This window comes from Microplitis mediator, chromosome 5, assembly GCF_029852145.1.
Source record: "Microplitis mediator isolate UGA2020A chromosome 5, iyMicMedi2.1, whole genome shotgun sequence".
Taxonomy (NCBI): domain Eukaryota; kingdom Metazoa; phylum Arthropoda; class Insecta; order Hymenoptera; family Braconidae; genus Microplitis; species Microplitis mediator.
The window spans coordinates 18,461,032-18,480,293 of NC_079973.1; the positions used below are offsets into that span (position 1 = coordinate 18,461,032).

At 32.5% G+C, this 19,262-nt stretch overlaps 1 protein-coding gene across 1 annotated transcript; it reads left to right on the top strand.

The window, feature by feature from the left end:
* Positions 1-11,254: 11,254 nt before the first annotated feature.
* On the top strand, positions 11,255-12,120 carry LOC130667912 (S-phase kinase-associated protein 1-like). The gene has a single exon (XM_057469843.1). The coding sequence runs from the start codon at positions 11,407-11,409 to the stop codon at positions 11,926-11,928; it is 522 nt and encodes a 173-aa protein (XP_057325826.1). The 5' UTR covers positions 11,255-11,406; the 3' UTR covers positions 11,929-12,120.
* The last annotated feature ends 7,142 nt before the right edge of the window (positions 12,121-19,262 follow it).

The following is a 19,262-nucleotide window of genomic DNA, read 5'->3' on the forward strand; positions in this document are numbered from 1 at the left end:
ATTGATCGATCAAACCACCAGAGCTCGGAGGCTCAACAACACAAGAGCTTGAAAGCCCAACAACACACGAGCTCGACGGCTCAACAACACACGAGCTTGAAAACTCAACAACACATGAGCTCGAAAGCTCAACAAAAACTTCCAGCGACTTAATTTTCGGACGACCTTCGGTAAGGTCCGCGATGACACCTCGAATCTCGCGACCGAGCTGTACCGCACATCCTGACCTCCTGCGTCATCGGCCTCGAAGCATGAATTTCGGATTCGGAAAGGAAACGTTCAGGCTGCCGGGATCGGCGCCCGGAACAGGTGAGAGTATTGGGCTGCCAGTAGCGGCGCCCAATACGAGGTATGTGATTTTTGGGCTGCCCGTAGCGGCGCCCAAAGTTTAAATAAGGAGTACGTATTTAAATAAAATACGGATATATATTTTGCTTCAAGTCCGAGTGACAGGATCAAGCCAGCAGGTTTGTGTAGAGTTCTTAGCTCTACTAGATCTTGTGATCGACTGCCTGTAAACGACTGACTTTAATCGACTGACTTGATTCTGTCGCTCCTTGGTATTATACATTATCAAAATGTTAACGTTGCATCTCAGGTTTCCTATGAGAGAATCGTCGTGGCCCGAGTCTCATGCATCGTCATCTGTTTAGACTATCCGCGAGCCACGACGACTCTCTTATCGCAAGAGATTTCCGTTACATTGTTGGCGGTGAATAAAAATAATATCGCCAACAAAGTAACGATTAATTAATTTATTAATTAATTATGATTATAAGAAGTGTCGAACCGTTTATTCGCCCACTGTGGCGAATAAATAATTCGAGACTTCAAAAAAAAAATTTCTAAAAATTTTTATTTAAATTTAATTAGAGCCAGAACGTAACAATATACAATAAAATAAAAAAATTAAAAGTTTAGAGAATTTACTTTGTTAAATCTGGTCATAAATTCTTTCACGTCATTTTCTTTCAAATGCCACGTCGTTCTGGAGGAAATCCCGAAGCCACGAAGAACCTCAAGGGGACAGGATAATGGTTAGGTATTTTAGCGAACCGGATAACTACTACTACTACTACTACAACCCCAGCTTCAGCGCCTTCTATACTGTTATCCTTCATGTTGCTAGTAACGTGACAATATTCCAACCCACTGAAGACTGATGATAGATGTAAACACTCAGGTCTATGTCAAGAATGATAGTAAGAAAAATGCAACGCAAGTATTTCTTGATGTTCTATATCGTTTTCGAGATATTAATGTATAAGTTTATATATATATATAGTAAAGTGGAAAACTTGAGCTCATTTACTCCATTTCATATATTTTTTTTTAGTTACAGAACTTATGTTCACTGCTTTTAACTCTTTTCTCTGAGATTACCTACAAAGTTTGTGTTTCACAATGGATTTAAAAATCTCAAGGGATACAAATGCATAGAAAATTCTGATTTATTGTACTAAAGATTTTGTCGACTGTTGAGTACTACTAATTTCCTGAAGCGATTATTTACTGGGATGTATTTTTAACAAAAGGACAAAAACATGATAGACTTGAACTTTCTTCTCAGTATTTTTTTTGTTTGTTCTATACTCCCTTTAAAAGCCTGTAGAATTTACTTGCTCCGGTTTCAAAATAAATATTTTCTCTGACAAGATACTTCAATTTCTACTTAACATTTTTATATATGTTATTTATTTTACGTTAATTTTAAATGTAAATAAATGGCTTACAAAAATTCAGACTTAATTACATTATATGTTTTTAAGGATACAAAAAAAAATCTTTGTGAGCATTGAACATTGGAATACTTTTTACAGTTTAATTGATTATATATTTGTAATCAATACGGCCGGTGTAAAAAAAAATTGTTGAAAAAAGGTCAAAAAAGTGTTGACTACTCTAAACTTCAAAACTTGACACAATGACGAACTTATTTTAAACAATTTTCAAACTTCTGAAAACACACAGAAAGAAACATTTGACATGATACTACGAATTAACATTTTTCAGTGCAAAATACGTTCAGAAAAAACTGATTTTGAACTATTTCTGAACGTTTTTCGTTTCAGCATATCTTAATAATGTGAGGATATTTATTGATATTTCTCTTGAATTTTTAAAAGTTTAAAAAGCGTTCAAAAAAAGTTCGTAGTTGTGTCACGTTTTGAAGTTTAGAATAGTCAACACTTTTTTGACCTTTTCTTAACAATTTTTTTTACACGGGGGATGTTAATATATATAGATATATTATAATCGTGCACAAATATGTATATAATCGGAATATAAAAAAAAAAAAACAAAATTAGTTACTATTTACTCATCAAATTTTTTATTCAAATTAAATTTTTTTTTTTTTTTAATAATAGCATAACAAAAAATTATTACTCTTATGATAAAATTTATTCTGTGAAAAACATTAATAATTTCTACATGATTTTTATTGTGCTCGCTTTCTTGAAAGTTAAAGTTAATCGATGCCCTTGCGACACTAAAAACATTCTGGATACACTCTGGAAATATTCTGGTAACACGATGCAACCATACGGACTCCAGAGTATTTCCAGAATGGTTTTGTGCCCTTTTCTGAGAGTGAACCCAGAGTATTTCCAGAGCGGATACGGAGTAAATCCAAAGTGTTTCCAGAAAGTATCCAGAGTGGATACATACTGACACCGTTATGCATTCACATTGAACACAAACTGATACCAAAGTGTTTCCAGAATGTTTCCAGAGTGGGATCAGAGTGAATACATACTCAAACCAGAGGGTATTCAGTGTAAATGAATACTGAAAGAAAAAAAAAAATTTACCGAAATATATTATTTTAAGATTATTCAAGAGCATTTATTGAATACAAAAATCAATTTTTTTTTGTCATTACCTGAAACGTATTTTATGTTTCTGGATTGTAAAAACAATTTTTTCAAGAAAACAAAAATATTTGACATTATTGTCACAATGTAATATAGCATTTAATATATGACCATCCAAGCAGGCACTTGTCACTCTGTCAAATAACAGAGGAGTACCCGTGCCAGAATTATTTTTGAATATAGAATATAAAAACTCTGAAACACCTATCTAACCAGGAACAGGACAATCATAAGTTGGGCGCGATCTAGCGGTGAACACTGAACTACTTCCACTGCTGCTTAGCACCAGTGACTTTCTCCTCCTTCACATATATCGTCTCCCAGCAAATTTTTCTCTTAAGTCTTTCACATTAAAACCCGGGTCAAAGCAAAAAATTTTTTTTGGGATAAAAATACTCAATGAAAATAACAATTTTTAAAAAAACAATTGTTTCTTAAGAAATGTTTTTTATTGCTAAAAAGCGAATTTGCTAATTAATAATTTTTTTTGTATTTATTAAAAAGTATTCATAAAAATTACTGTTATTCATAATTCCTTAAGAAATTGAGTTAGAGCTACGGTTACAAGCTCGATTTGTTTAATGATTAATGGATAATAAAAAAGACTTGAAGTGTTGTAGTTGTGTCTTCAATAAGTTATTTTAATAACAATGGAGAAGAACAGAAAGGTAGCGACAAGTCCAAGTGTACAATAATTTAAAAAATTATATCAAAGATAAAAAAAAAATTTTTTCTACAAAAAAAACGTATGGTTATTTTTAGTATTTGAAAAAAATATTGCGTGAAAATTTATTTGTTTATAACAAATTGTTTGTTTAATAAACAAATAATAAATGAATGAAAAAAATTTTTTTTCTAATATAACAGAACACGATAAATGATGATTTAAAAAAAATTATGGTTTCTTAATATCAATATTGAGTAAAAAAAAAATTATTAATTAGCTAATGCGCTGTTTAGCAAAAAAAAATTTTTTTAAGAAACGATTTTTTTCTTAAAATTCCTTATTTTTATTAAGCGTTTTTCTCCCAAAAAAAACTTTTATTAAATCTAATTAGCAATGTATTTGTTTATGACAATTATTTTAACAATGCAAGTAAAAATTTTTTTCAAATTATTGTTATGTAGCTTTCAGCAATAAAAAAACAAAATAATAAAAAAAAAAAAATTTTCTTGATTGCTTTATTTACGTTTTTTATTTTTCAATGGCTTAGATTGTTAATAAAATCGAAATTTTTTTATTTTTTCACCAGCGATCTTTTCTATACCCTTTCAAGAATAGCTTTAAGAAGTAAAAAGAATTTGGGGTTTTTAGTTTGGAAATAATCAGGGTTTTTATGTAAACTTTCAACAAGTAAAAATTAACTAATTAACAAAAGCATAGTTAATTAAAAAATTGGGGTTAAAATTGTTTTTCTGTAGATTATTATTGATTTATGTGTTTAGAAAGTACCCAATTTTTTTATTCCTTAGTATTTAAATTTTATCGACTCTGGGCCCATTTTGAAAACACTCTGATTTCATCCTGTACTCATTTTGAGCCCATTTTGAAAACACTTTGATTCCATTCTGGACTCACTGTGGGTCCATTCTGAAAATACTTTGATTTCATTCTGGATTCACTTCTGGTCCATTCTGAAAACACTTTGATCTACTCTGGATCAATTCTGAAACCACTTTGGTTTCACTCTGGAAAAAGGGCACAAAACCACTCTGGAAACATACTGGATTTAGAATGTTTACATTCTGACAATGATTCCAGAGTGTTTCCAGAGTGGGTTGAAGGTCGCAAGGGTGTAATTTTTATGAATCATATAAAATAATTTCCGAAATAAGAATATTCCACGTAAAAAAAACAAGTATTTTTTAAAAACTGTTTTGAAATTGTTCACTTGCTTCCAAGTTTAAGATGATAAACAATTTTAAACTATTCTGTAACTCTTTAAAATTCGAAAATTGAGACAATACTTGTTTTGAATTTAATGTGATCCTATAAAACTAACTTTCTAAGAATGTGTTAAAAAAATAAATTTTCGTTAAATTTAAGAATATTTCAAATTCAATTGTTATTTTCTATTTTTAAATTTCAGAACATCCCATAGAAGTTTTAATTTGTCAAAATTTAAAAACAGTTTATTCGTTTCTTACTTTCTCTCTAAAAATGATACCGTATTCTTTTTTATAATTTCTGAGTTTAAAGTTTAATATTCGAGCGTCATTCGGTGTGAGTAAAATAGTCCGTTATCTCGATAATTGATGAAACTATAGAACGATACATGCATGAAAAATCAGCTGTTTTATTTTTCAACATGATTTTACTTTGCTGAAAAGTAATTTGCTAGAGTCATTATTTACAAATCAGAGTGACCGCCGATCATTCTAGACAGAAAGAGATAGAGAAAATCATCTCTCTGTATACTCTTATTACCTTCTTTATTTTAATACCCGCACACAAGTAACTCAACAAGAAACTCAAATAAAAATACTGTTTTGTATTGATTATTGTTTTAAAGGATTGATGTTACTAAATTTATATTTATATGTAATTCATAAATAAATGAAAAAATTTGTGAAATTGGATCAAAAAACAAAACATACAAATAGGTTATTGCTCGAATACATATTACATTTCCTTGTAAAGTTTTATAATTTTTAGTAAAATAATAATAATTTTGTTCCTCATTTAATTAAAAGTCTGTCAATGAACGAATACGGTCTTTATAATAGTATATTACACGCCGAGGGTGGAAAGTAGGACATTCCAACCCTCGTGTGTAATTGCCTACTCGAGCCGAAGGCGAGGGTGGCAGGCACGTGAGTTGGAACGTCGTACCTTCCTCTGGTGTATATACAATTTTTCACCAGACCTGCACCTGAAAGGACTAGTTTTAACAGGGGGCTGCGATTTTTTGTTCCGTGACTGTAAGAGTTAGAGGCACGGACTAGTTATATGAGGGGGCAGCAATTTTTTGTTCCGTGACTGTAAGAGTTAGAGGCACGGACTAGTTATATGAGGGGGCAGCAATTTTTTGTTCCGTGACTGTAAGAGTTAGAGGCACGGACTATTAATAAGAGGGAGCTATAATTTTTAACTTCCCGCTAAGAAAATTGAAAATTTTCAAAAATTCGGGAAGTTATTGGTTTCGGTCCGATTTGCAAAAACCGAATTTCTATCAAATTTGGACGTTTTGAGGTTCTAGGAAGCTATCCTGACTAATTTCACGATGATGTCCGAGTGTATGTATGTGTGTACGTACGTACGTACGTTCGTACGTACGTACGTATGTATGTATGTAAATATTCATAACTCTTAAACGGATGAACCGATTTTGATCGTTGAGGTGTCATTCGACGCGGCTTGTTAATGTCTTGAGGCCGTAAAAATTTGAACTTAATCGGTAGGGTGCGTTCAGAGATATTTCAAAAATAAAATTTTTTCAAAAATGTTTTATTTGGATAACTTCCAATTTGCTCGATGGATTGATTTCAAAATCTAATCAGCTCTAAAACTCTATAAGCCGCGTCGAATGCCACCTCAACCATCAAAATCGGTTCATTCGTTCAAGAGAAACCGTTGACGAAAGAATTCAAAAAAAATTTTTTCCTTGGTTTTTTTGAAATTTCTCAAAAACGGCTGAATAAATCAATTTCAAAATTCGACCAGCTTTAGAACTTGATAAAACGCGTCGATTGCCACCTCAACCATCAAAATCGGTTAATTCGTTCGCGAGATATCGTGGAAGATAGAAATGCTAAAAAATGGTTTTTTACAAAACAATGGCATACAAAAGTATTTGCGAGCTCGAAGAGCTCGAAAATATATTCACAATAATGTTTTTGAGCTCAGCGAGCTCGAAAACAGCGGGAAGTTTTGGGGCTGGCCCGCAGGGTCAACTGACAGACCGATTTTTTATTCCGTAACTGTCAAAGTTAAAGGCATGGACTAGTTATAAGAGGGGGCTATAATTTTTTATTCCGTGACCGTAAGAGTTGCAGACACGGACTAGTTGAAAGAGAGGGCTATGTTTTCTGTTCTGTGACTTCAAGAGTTAGAGGCACGGAGTTGTTATAAGAGGAAACTATAATTTTCTATTCAGTGACCGTAAGAGTTAAAGGCACGGACTAGTTATAAGAGGGGGCTGCGATTTTTTGTTCCGTGACTGTAAGAGTTAGAGGCACGGACTAGTTATATGAGGGGGCAGCAAAATCACTAAAAAATTTATAAAATTTTTCTGTTCCTTTAATTTTTGCGTAACTGTATTTATTTTTTTATTTATCTGAAAGTTTATCAACCATTCAAAATGAATTTACTATTTGAATTCCTCAAAATACGACACAAAGTACAAAGCCATCCTTACTCTATAGTTTATGATAATTCGAAATACGAGAAGCTCAACCAGCGAAGACGTAGACAAGCGAGCTCAGAATCTCGAGTAAAAATGAAATTATTATTTTTACGAAAAAATTATAAATTTTTATCGACCGCCGCATCACCGCTGCACCATACCGCCGCACTACCGCTGCACCACCGCCGTTTGGCGGACTATTCCGCCGCACGCTAAAAATGTATTCTGCCAGCACCGCCGCACCGCCGCTGCACGACCGCCGCACCGCCGCTGCACAACCGCTGCACAACCGCTGCACCACCGCCGCACCAATGCTTAAGCATAACTCCGATTTCACAAAAAAATGGCATTTATATGCCAAAATATCTTATGATTAATTAATTAATTTACCCGGTTTATGGTGAGAGAAATTTAATTGTCCGGTAAAAGTGAATTATACATGGCCATATATTAAAATTTTCAATGTATACATAGCCATGTATAGAAATTTCAACTAAATTAAAAAAAAAGACTTATTCAATTTTAGTAGTTTTTTTTTTTCTTTGATGATGCGGAATTCAATCAGATTTGTGATGAAATTAATTTCTAACCGAGTAGAAATTTTTAATTTAGGGAAAAAACGCTATAAATATCAACCAAACGCACACGATTTAGTAGGATTCGAACCCGGGACCTTACGCACGAAAGACCGACGCTTTAACGACTAGGCTACGCTACCGACAGTGACTACTAAGTTTACACGGAGAGAAAAAAATAGTTATAATTCCTATGTAGAATGGTAACCATTACTATGTTACATAGAAACGAGGATTTTTTAACGTCGAGAGTCACCGGGCAGAGTAATCCCCCCCATTCTACATAGTAACGGTGGCTATGCTAGCATAGAAGTGATTACTATTCTACATTAACGAGAGAACTATGTAAATGGATATGGCTACAATGTTACCTAGTAACGTTTACGATGTTTTATTTATTTCATTTTTAGTAAATAAGGTTATGACAAAACAAATAACTCAGGTTACTATAAATAGATATATGTAGAAATTGAATTAATCTATTGAAATAATTAAGATATTGCTCAAAATGAAATATCATTTTTTGATAACAGATAAATAATAATTAAATAAATTAAAATATTTAATAATATACTTCGCACATATACATGTAACACATACACATAGGTTACTGCGCAAACGTCCGCGCATGTTTACTTTCTTGTCTCACTTATTAAACTGTAACGACAGCTATTCCAGCATGGGACTGAGTACCATTCTACATAGCCCTGATTCCCATGCTAGATAGCGATTTTTACCATTTTAGTTGTTTCAATGTAACATAGTAATCATTACCAGAAAAATGGTAATGAGTCCTATTCTACATAGCATTATTTACCATTTTACAAAAAATGAGTCTGGTTACTATGTAACATAGTAATCATTACTATTTTTTTCTCTCCGTGTACTTGTGCAATATGAGATTGAAAAGAATATATCACTTTTAAATCACTAATAAAAAATAATTTACAACAAAATGTCACAGCTATGGTGCGGCGGTGGTGCAGCGGTGGTGCGGCGGTATGGTGCGGTAGTGGTGCAGCGGTCGATAAAAATTTATAATTTTTTCGTAAAAATAATAATTTCATTTTTACTCGGGTTGTCAAGGCGGTGGTGCGGCGGTAGTGCAGCGAAAGAATAAATTCTTTACTTGTCACGGCGGTGGTGCGGCGGTAGTGCAGCGAATAGATAAATTCTTTAGTTGTCACGGGGATGGTGCGGCATTTATAAAATAATCGGAATTGTCACGGCTGTAGTGCAGCGATGGTGCGGCGCTTAAAAAGCCGTGCAGCGGTGTTGCGGCGGTAGTGCGGCGGAATTCTGTTTTTACTCGGGATTTCAAAATGATCAGACGTACACTTGAGCTCTTGATTTTACAAAGTATCTATTCGAATAGTCTCGAAATCGTTACTACATACAGTTATCAGTTATAAATAAAATTTTTAACTATTTGCTATTATTACTATTAGTAATATTAATTATCAATTAAAAATGCAGACTGTCAAGGTTCCAACTAGTGACGAAAAAATATTTGAGATTGATGAAAAAACTGCAATGATATCAAATACCATAAAAAATTCAATAGTAACCTGATCTTATGGACCCTGTTATTGTTGATTATGATGAGTCAACCAGCAACCTTGGACCCGGCAGTTCTGGAGAAAATAAATAAATTCAGCAAATTTTGAATTTAGTTTCTTCCTACATTTTTTAATTTGAATTCGATTGAACATTTCTGTTAATTTTGTCGGTTAATTTCATTACATCAAATTCATCTTAATTACGATATCTACAGGATGTATTATAAAAAAAATTAATTTCTCTATTTGTATGCACAGTTTATGATAATAAGTTAGGATGATAACGAAAAAAATTATAATAATATTAATAATTTGAAAATTTAAGATTCAAAGTTTATAGTTGCATTGAAATTTTTGCTTGTAATTAATTTTTTGAATTATACCCGAGTGAAAACAGATTTTCGCCGCACCACCGCCGCAACACCGCTGCACGGCTTTTTCAGCGCCGCACCACCGCTGCACTACAGCCGTGACAATTCCAATTATTTTATAAATGCCGCACCACCGCCGTGACGACTAAAGATTTATCTATTCGCTGCACCACCGCCGCACCACCGCGGTGACAACCCGAGTAAAAATGAAATTATTAATTTTACGAAAAAATTATAAATTTGTATCGACCGCCGTACCGCCGCTGCACCACCGCCGTACCATAGCTGTGATATTTTGTTCTAAATTATTTTTTATTAGTGATTTATAAGTGATATATTCTTTTTAATTTCATATAGCACAAGTAAACAGTAGTCACTGTCGGTAGCGTAGCCTAGTCGTTAAAGCGTCGGTCTTTCGTGCGTAAGGTCCCGGGTTCGAATCCTACTAAATCGTGTACGTTTGGTTGATATTTATAGCGTTTTTTCCCTAAATTAAAAATTTCTACTCGGTTAGAAATTAATTTCATCACAAATCTGATTGATTTCCGCATCATCAAAAAAAAAAAATAACTACTAAAATTGAGTAAGTTTTTTTTTTTAATTTAGTTGAAATTTCTATACATGGCTATGTATATATTGAAAATTTTAATATATGGCCATATATAATTCACTTTTACCGGACAATTAAATTTCTCTCACCATAAACCGGGTAAATTAATTAATTAATCATAAGATATTTTGGCATATAAATGCCATTTTTTTGTGAAATCGGAGTTATGCTTAAGCATTGGTGCGGCGGTGGTGCAGCGGTTGTGCAGCGGCGGTGCGGCGGTCGTGCAGCGGCGGTGCGGCGGTGCTGGCAGAATACATTTTTAGCGTGCGGCGGAATAGTCCGCCAAACGGCGGTGGTGCAGCGGTGGTGCGGCGGTATGGTGCGGTAGTGATGCAGCGGTGGTGCGGCGGTCGATACAAATTTATAATTTTTTTGTAAAAATAATAATTTCATTTTTACTCGGGTAATCAAATTGATATGTATCATTTACTTTGATTTTCTTATAATTTAATTCAGTGCAATAAAAATAAAAATTAATTTATATCAAGTACTTATTTTCAATACAAATATTAAATCCTTTATTTATTTCTATTACTTTTCAGACATCGTAATAAAATCTTACATCTTTTGAAATAAAACTCATATTATTGAAGCGTTACTTTAATCCAAATAAGTCATAAATTTTCTATCTTTAAATAAAATTAATTTCTGGTTTAAGTTAATATCGGATTTAAATATTTACCCTCAGCGTTTAAACTCTTGTTAATTATTTGAATACTTGATAAGTCATAAATATTATTTTATAATTCAAATATTTATTAACTTCAACTTCGTACACCGTGGCGCTGTAAATCGAGTACTGATACAAGACGGAAGGAAGTAGATTTTAAAAACACGACGCTGCTGCGCTCTTTCCCCCACTCTACCTTAAAGGAACTAAAAATAACAACGAAACCGAAAAACGGCGAAACAAGCAGAGCGTCGTTGGCTTCTCTAACCGCAATTCGTCGTCGAACCGACAACACGTGCAACAGTTTTTAGTGACGCATAAAAATATTACAAATATTTTAAAAATAATTAAACAATATCTGTAAATTAAAAGTGAATACTATAAAATAAATAAAAAATGTCTTTAATAAAACTTGAGAGCAACGACAAAGAGATTTTCGAGGTTGATATTAAAGTTGCTAAGATGTCGATGACCATTAAAACCATGTTGGAAGATCTCGGATTGGGAGATAGCGATGACGAAGTGGTGCCTCTACCTAATGTACACTCGGCAATCTTAAAAAAAGTCATTGAATGGGCTGAGCATCACAAGGACGATCCACCGGCTCCTGAAGACGACGAAACTCAAGAAAAAAGGTGCGACGACATCAGTGCCTGGGACTCTGAATTCCTGAAAGTTGATCAGCCAACTCTCTTCGCCATAATCCGCGCTGCTAATTACCTAGACATCAAGGGCTTAATGGACGTAACTTGCAAAACTGTCGCCTGCATGATTAAAGGAAAGACTCCTGATGAAATTAGAAAGACTTTCAACCTGCCTCCAACCAAAACTCCTGTTGATAATAACGATGTCGTAAAAGCAAAATATGGCGGGCCCATGGAGAAGGATGAAGAGACGAACAAGGAGACTAGTCAATGATAAAGTAACTATTAAGTTCAAACCTAAATTATTAATCAAATAAGTTTTTTTTCTTTTTTTTTTTTTATTATTTTATTGTATTTTTCATTTCTTTTTTCTTATATTGCAAGAAATTGTTTTGTTATACGACTGTATATTTAACAAAAAAATACAAGTATACGATTACACGTGATGATCAATGAATATAATAATTAAATTTGTTGTAACATAAAGTGATAATAATTTTGGTAATTGTACAGTGTTACCATGTGGTATAATGAAAAATTACAATAAAAGAAATTTAATATTTTATTTTGTCGTTTGTATTTAATTAATTCCTCATAGTATGTAATTATCGATAATCTAGAATTTATATTTTTTTAAATTACTTAATAATTTATTTTTAATGTTGGTTAATTATACTAATTAGCAATTTTATAACTGATACTTGGAATATCTCGTTGAAGCTCAAGAAAATTTATAGTTCAAAGTTATATTTAGTTTCATATTTATTATTTATATTTTTTTTTCTTATCTGGCTGGCCATTGTTGTGGACCTTGGACAGATGTTTCACATGAAGCAAAAGTAATTATTCGACCATTTAAACATGTGGGGTTTAAATTTCTAATGTCCCTCGTCATTAACAGATTTCTATGAATGATTTAATCCCGGAACTTTCGAAGAATTTAAATAATGACGAGCCTAATTGCTGTCTAATAGTCGTATGACTAGTGTTCATAGAACTTGCAGTTTGGATAGTTATGATCCTGAAGTAAAAAATAAGTATATAAAAAATCCGAAAATTGTTAACTGTCTTATAACTTCAGGACCATATTTTGAACGAGTGTGAATGTAGCTGGCAATTGGCAATTTTTGAATAAATAAATAGAATTTAGGTGGAATAAAAATGGAAAAATACGTACTTGGATATTTGAAAAATTAGTACGCGCATTTTTTTAAATTTCATTATTTTAATTTATTTCTTTATCTATCTGAAAGTTCATTAACCATTCAAAATGAATTTAATATTTGAATTCCTCGAAATACGACACAAAGTACAAAGCCATCCTTACTCTATAGTTTATGACAATTCGAAATACCAGAAGCTCAACCAGCGAAGACGTAGACAAGCGAGCTCAGAATTTCAAAATGATCAGACGTACACTTGAGCTCTTGCTTTTGCAAAGTATCTATTCGAATAGTCTCGAAATCGTTACCACATACAGTTATCAGTTATAAATAAAATTTTTAACTATTTGCTATTATTACTATTAGTACACTGTAAAAAATTCGCGGAGTGAATGCGGATTAAATCCGGAGTGAATGCGGAGTGAATGAATTTTCAATTATTCACTCCCCTCCGAGTGAAATTCACCCTACAGGGGAGGTTTCGCGGAGTAGATAATTTTTTATTGATTTAATTCTTCTGGAGTAAAATTCACTCCGGAAAGGAGTTTTGAAAATATTATCAACAAAAAATAACTCCACTCAATAAAATCGAAGTAAAAATTCGCGTATTACATTATTGATCAGTTGATACGCACACACACTCGAACACACACACGCACACATTCACACACCCGAACACACACACGAACACATTTGCACATACACGCACAGATTTTCACACACGCACGCACACATTTCCACACACACCTGCACACATCCGAACACACACACGCGCACACACACATTGTTTAACAGTTTAATATAAATTTATTTAAGTATTAAACCTCCGGACTGGAGTGAAATAAAATCCGCGTCACTCCGAGATCACTCCGCTAAAAAAAAACTCCCGATTCACTCGACATGCGGAGTGATTTTTTTTAAAACTCCGGAACTCCGAGTGGTGGAGTGAATTCGGATTGAAATTAAATCCGGATTCACTCCGGATTTATTACAGTGTAATATTAATGATCAATTTAAACTTTTGAAGAATTTAAGATTGCTTGTTTCAATCATTTTTTTGAATGTCAATAATTGATTAATCAATCTTTTTGTTAAAATGTAAAACATACCCGATGAAAAAAGATTTTGTCTAATCATATATGATCATGCATAATTGTCTATATATGATCAAAACCAAAAATTGGCCAGGTCTAATTATATATAGTCAGATATGTTTATACATGATCATATATGATTATATATAATCATGCATGAACGAATATAGTCATTTTTAGAATCTCATTTAGAATATCTGTAAATTATTAATCAAGTAAATTAATTAGGATTTATTGTCTTCATCAATATAAATGTCGCTTAAAATTAAATAATAAAAAAATAAATTCTTATCCGTTGACTACTATTTTACTACGAGGTCACCCGTCCAATTAATGTCCCACGCCGATGCTGCTTAACTTTGGTTATCGATGGATTGTAGTCTGATCTTCTAGTCTGTTCTATACTTATAATTAAGAAAAGTTTATGGCATTACTTAACTCAAATAATCAAATTGATACTTTATACTTTTAAATTGCTGCCGAAACCTTTGAACATTTTTAAAGTATTGGGGATTTAAGTTTGATTGATAGTTGACAAAATAAAAATTTAATAACTTTAATATTAAAAAATTGTCATATTATTTAATATAAATATATTTATTGGAACTATATACATAATTAAATATTTATAGGTTTCATATCAATAAAATCTGATCAGATTTAATCAAACATAGACAGATATAACTACATATAAGTTTATATCAGTGATGTCTGATCAGATCCGGTTATGGGGTTACAACAGCCAGGTATGATCATATCTAATTATGTATGGGGTCATATATAATTATATATGACCCCATATATGATCATGCATGATTATATATAAATTCACATATGATTATATATAATCATATATGATCACATATATGAACATATATAATCATATATGATTAGACAAAATCTTTTTTCATCGGGTACACATGTATATATTTTATAAGATTTTTTGTATTTTTTGATGGTCCTCAGGGAGCTACGGCTCGAGGATCAAATAAATATATTTATCTATCTATCTATCAATTAAAAATGCAGACTGTCAAGGTTCGAACTCGTGATGAAAAAATACTCGAAATTGATGAAAAAACTGCAATGATGTCAAATACCATAAAAAATTTGATAGAAACCTGATCTCATGGACCCTGTTATTGTTGAATTGAGTCAGTGTGTGTGTGTGTGTGTGTGTGTGTGTGTGTGTGTGTGGATGTAAACTCTTCATATCTTTTTAATGAATTGACCGATTGAGATGGTTAAGTCGGCAATCGAAAGAGTTTGCTGGCCGTCAACTTTTCTGAAAATTTCAAATCGATCGATCAAATGGACTCTAATACATAGAAAGAATACAGAAAAAAAAAATTTTTTTTCAGTTTTTTTTTAATTTTTCAGAAATGGCTTGATCGATCGATTCCAAAATCTAATCAGCTCCAGAGTTCAATAAAATGCACCGATTTTACACTAATATTTTCGAGCTCCTTGAGCTCGAAAACTGCGGGAAGTTTTGGGGCTGGCCCGCAGGGCCAACCGACGCACAGATTTTTTAATCTGGGTTGCTCATCATATAATTAAAAATCTGTAATTTTTTTTTTGTCGAATTTCCAAAAGCTTTATTTTTAATAAAAGCATTATTTCCCATTAATAATTCTTTCTATAAAAAGAGAAAAGATAAAACAAAATATACGAATATATTCTATGTTGTAATTGTGTGTTTTGTTTCTTTTCTGTGACAAATCGAACTTTTTAAATTAAATAAATAGTGTATAACTTGAAGTTTACTGTTGCGGCGTTGCCAAACTTATTTATTATTCTTTTTAATTTTTTTTAAATCTCAAAGTATGTCTTTGATTGGTCAATTTAGATTTTAAATAACTCAAAAACTATGGAGAATTTTGAAAAATGGCTAAGGAACTTTATGCTTAGAATCGTCTCCTCTATTCAAATTTTTCCGCTGTGAAGGTAATTCTGAATTACCCTGTATATTCAAAAGTTTTAATAAAAATTCATTTCGATTTGACTACGCTATCTTGATAAAAAAATTAAATGGCTGCTAGTAATTAACCAGGTTTGGGCCATTACGAATTCCCAATGCTTGGCTGAGCGATGGCAGTCAGACATCGGCCAACCTACAGCATTTTTTCCATTAACGGTGACTTTGTATGGGGTAGGAGAAAGAAATGCTGTAAAACGGTTTTTTTCGAAAACAATGGCATACATAAGTATTTTCGAGCTCGAAGACTTAAAACTAGTCCGTGCCTTTAATTCTTGCAGTCACAAAACAAAAAATTACAGCCCTCTCTTTCAACTAGTCCGTGTCTGCAACTCTTACGGTCACGGAATAGAAAATTACAGCCCCCTCTCATAACTGGTCCGTATCTCTAACTCTTGCAGTCACGGAACAGAAAAAAAAGCCCCCCTCTTATAACTAGTCTGTGCCTCTAACCCTTGGAGTCTTTTTTTTTTTTTTTTTTATTAATTAAAGCGAGCCTGGTCACTTTAAACATACAAGAATGCTCGGGAACACAGTTTTATTGAGCTGTAGAAAACCCAGTCCACAGATTACATCACACCAAATCAAATTTATTTTCTTTATACCGATCTTATTCAAATGTCGGCATCGGAACGAATCTCAGGTCCGAAAGACCTCACACCTAATGCGTGAAAAATTCTTTCGGCTTCCACTGGGATTCGAACCCACGCCTGGCCAACGATCGTGTTCGAGAGATCTAAGTCTTACGCCTTAGACGGCTCGGCCACGATCGCCGGTTAACCCTTGGAGTCACGGAACGACAGACTTCAGCGCCACCATTTGTGTGTTTTTGCAGTCCCGGATCTATCCGTGACTGGTGGCTATAGACACTCCGATAATATTAACCTGTTTCTATTACGTCCTGTAATATGCGTATATAAATTGAACTAAAATATTTTTATTATTTAACTATTTATAATTATTTACGTGTAATGCACGTGATATGAGGGAATTTCGAAAATCTCAATTATTGTACGATAGTAACTTTTATACGATCATGATACAAAAGCTTTTCATTGTGTAAGCTATAAAAACTTTCATGGCATGTAGTAAAGCTTAATCCAGTGTTTGAGACTAAAGGTTGATTATTTTACTATCAAATTTTTAATTACCATTGCTATATTATTGTTAAACAATAATAATAATAATAATGTTATTAATTTGTTGATAGAATATTCTTTAGAATCTATACTATGTATGAGTTATTACATGTGGATTAATAATGCAATTTAACATTATTAATCCACATGTAATAACTCATACATAGTATAGATTCTAAAGAATATTCTATCAATTAAACGGATCAGTAAAACCGTAATTCCTTTAACCACAAAAATAATAATAATAACTTTATTGGTTAATTTACTTAATTGTGGAAAGAGTTTAATATGTAAAAGTGAAATTTAATGGAACGTTAAAAGATTATCAAGAAAAGTTACACTTGCTTCTATCAGTTGAAGTGTAAAATTTTTCAATTCTTATGTAACAAACTTATACTGGTGGTGGTTTGGTGTGCTGAAGAGAGAGTAACAAAACCACCTCTAATGCAATTATTCGCTTGAAAACAATTTAAGCTGCTTTAAGTATAATTCAATCAAGAATATCAGTAACTAACAGTGGATATAGCTTAAATAATATGATCATTTCTCTATACATATTTTTGTATTTCTTAATTTTCATCTATTTTTATTGTTGAGATTACGATAATTAAAAAGCTTTTTTAATATCATTCAAACGTTAATTTATTCCGGGTAAAATTTAATTTCTATAATTGCTCTTGGAGATTTATTTTATTATTTATAACTGTGCTTTGACATCTACTCCATGTTGGGATTAATAAAATACGTATTGCTGTCCACATGAGCAGTCAATGTGAATAATAAGCGTTGATAAAATTTGAAAAAGCATTGTTGTTTGATGTGCCGCGCAATATAATTTAGATGACGTTATCCACAGTCTCAGTGACATTGAACATCCTCCGTAATGAGAATTACCGAGATTCTAATAATATCACAAACCTTAATTAAACTTTGCTTTAGAAGATTGTAGTTTTTATTAAAAAAAAACAAAAAAAAACAGTTTTACGCATCAATAAATTTATTAATTTATCATATTTTTCTCCGAGTATATTGCATGATATTAATAACAGCTGTTATTAAAAAAAGCTTCCTCGTAAAATTATCCTAATAATTTTGAAATAATAATAGTGTTTTATATATCTAGTTCAAATGAGTATTAGCTACGAGTTGAAGTCGAGTATGTTAACAAATGAATGTCTTATATCCATTAGCACTAGATATATAGAGTCCTCTACTCTCAGCAAATAAATTTGCGTCCTTTTGAATTTTTATTTTTCTCAAAAACTAGTCTTAATATAACAAGCAGACAATTCTACACGGTGGTTTACTTATTAGGTCAACCTTGTAATAGTTTTGAAAAGAAAGTTCAAAGAATACCCTGTAATTAGTTCATTAATACGGCCTAAAGTAAAAAATGTGGGAAAACCCAAAAGTGCACACCTGAATCTCTAATTTTATTCAACTTCTGAATTAATAATTAAAATTTTTTTTATTTCTTATCTTCAGTTTAATTGTTTTTTATTAAAATATTTTTTTTAATTTCCCACCATTTTGTCTTATATGTCGCTCTTGTTTTTCAATGCTACTGCCGGACTAGTGCTGCCCCCAGTAATTAATGACTAGAAAAAATAAAAACTGATAAACAACAGGAAAAATAAAAAGCGACAGCTAAATTTTTCATGAACAATCAGTTTTTAGATTTTTAGGTAGATTTTTTTTTAAATTTAACTATTGTACACTGTAAAAAATTCAAGGAGTGAAAGCAGATAAAATCCGGAGTGAATGCGGAGTGAATGAATTTTTAATTATTCACTCCCCTCGGAGTGAAATTCACTCCGCAAGGGAGTTTTCGCGGAGTGGATAATTTTTTATTAATTTAATCCTTCCGGAGTAAAATTCACTCCGGAGGGGAGTTTTAAAAATATTATTAGTAAAATATAACTCCACTAAGTAAAATCGAAATAAAAATTCGCATATTACAGTACTGATCAACCGATACGCACACACACACACACACACACCCGAACAGACACACGCACACACCCGAACACACGCACGCGCACACATACGCACACACCCGAACACACATACGGACACATTTGCACACACCCGAACACACGCATGCACACACACGCACACATCCGAACACATTCGCACACACCCAAAAACACACACGAACACATTCGCATAAACGCACACACCCGAACACACACACGCACACATTTGCACACTCGCACGCGCACTCACGCACGCAC

What these genes read in the sequence shown, in the direction of transcription:
- LOC130667912 (XM_057469843.1), top strand. Translation starts at nt 11,407, where the DNA reads ATGTCTTTAATAAAACTTGAGAGCAACGACAAAGAGATTTTCGAGGTT.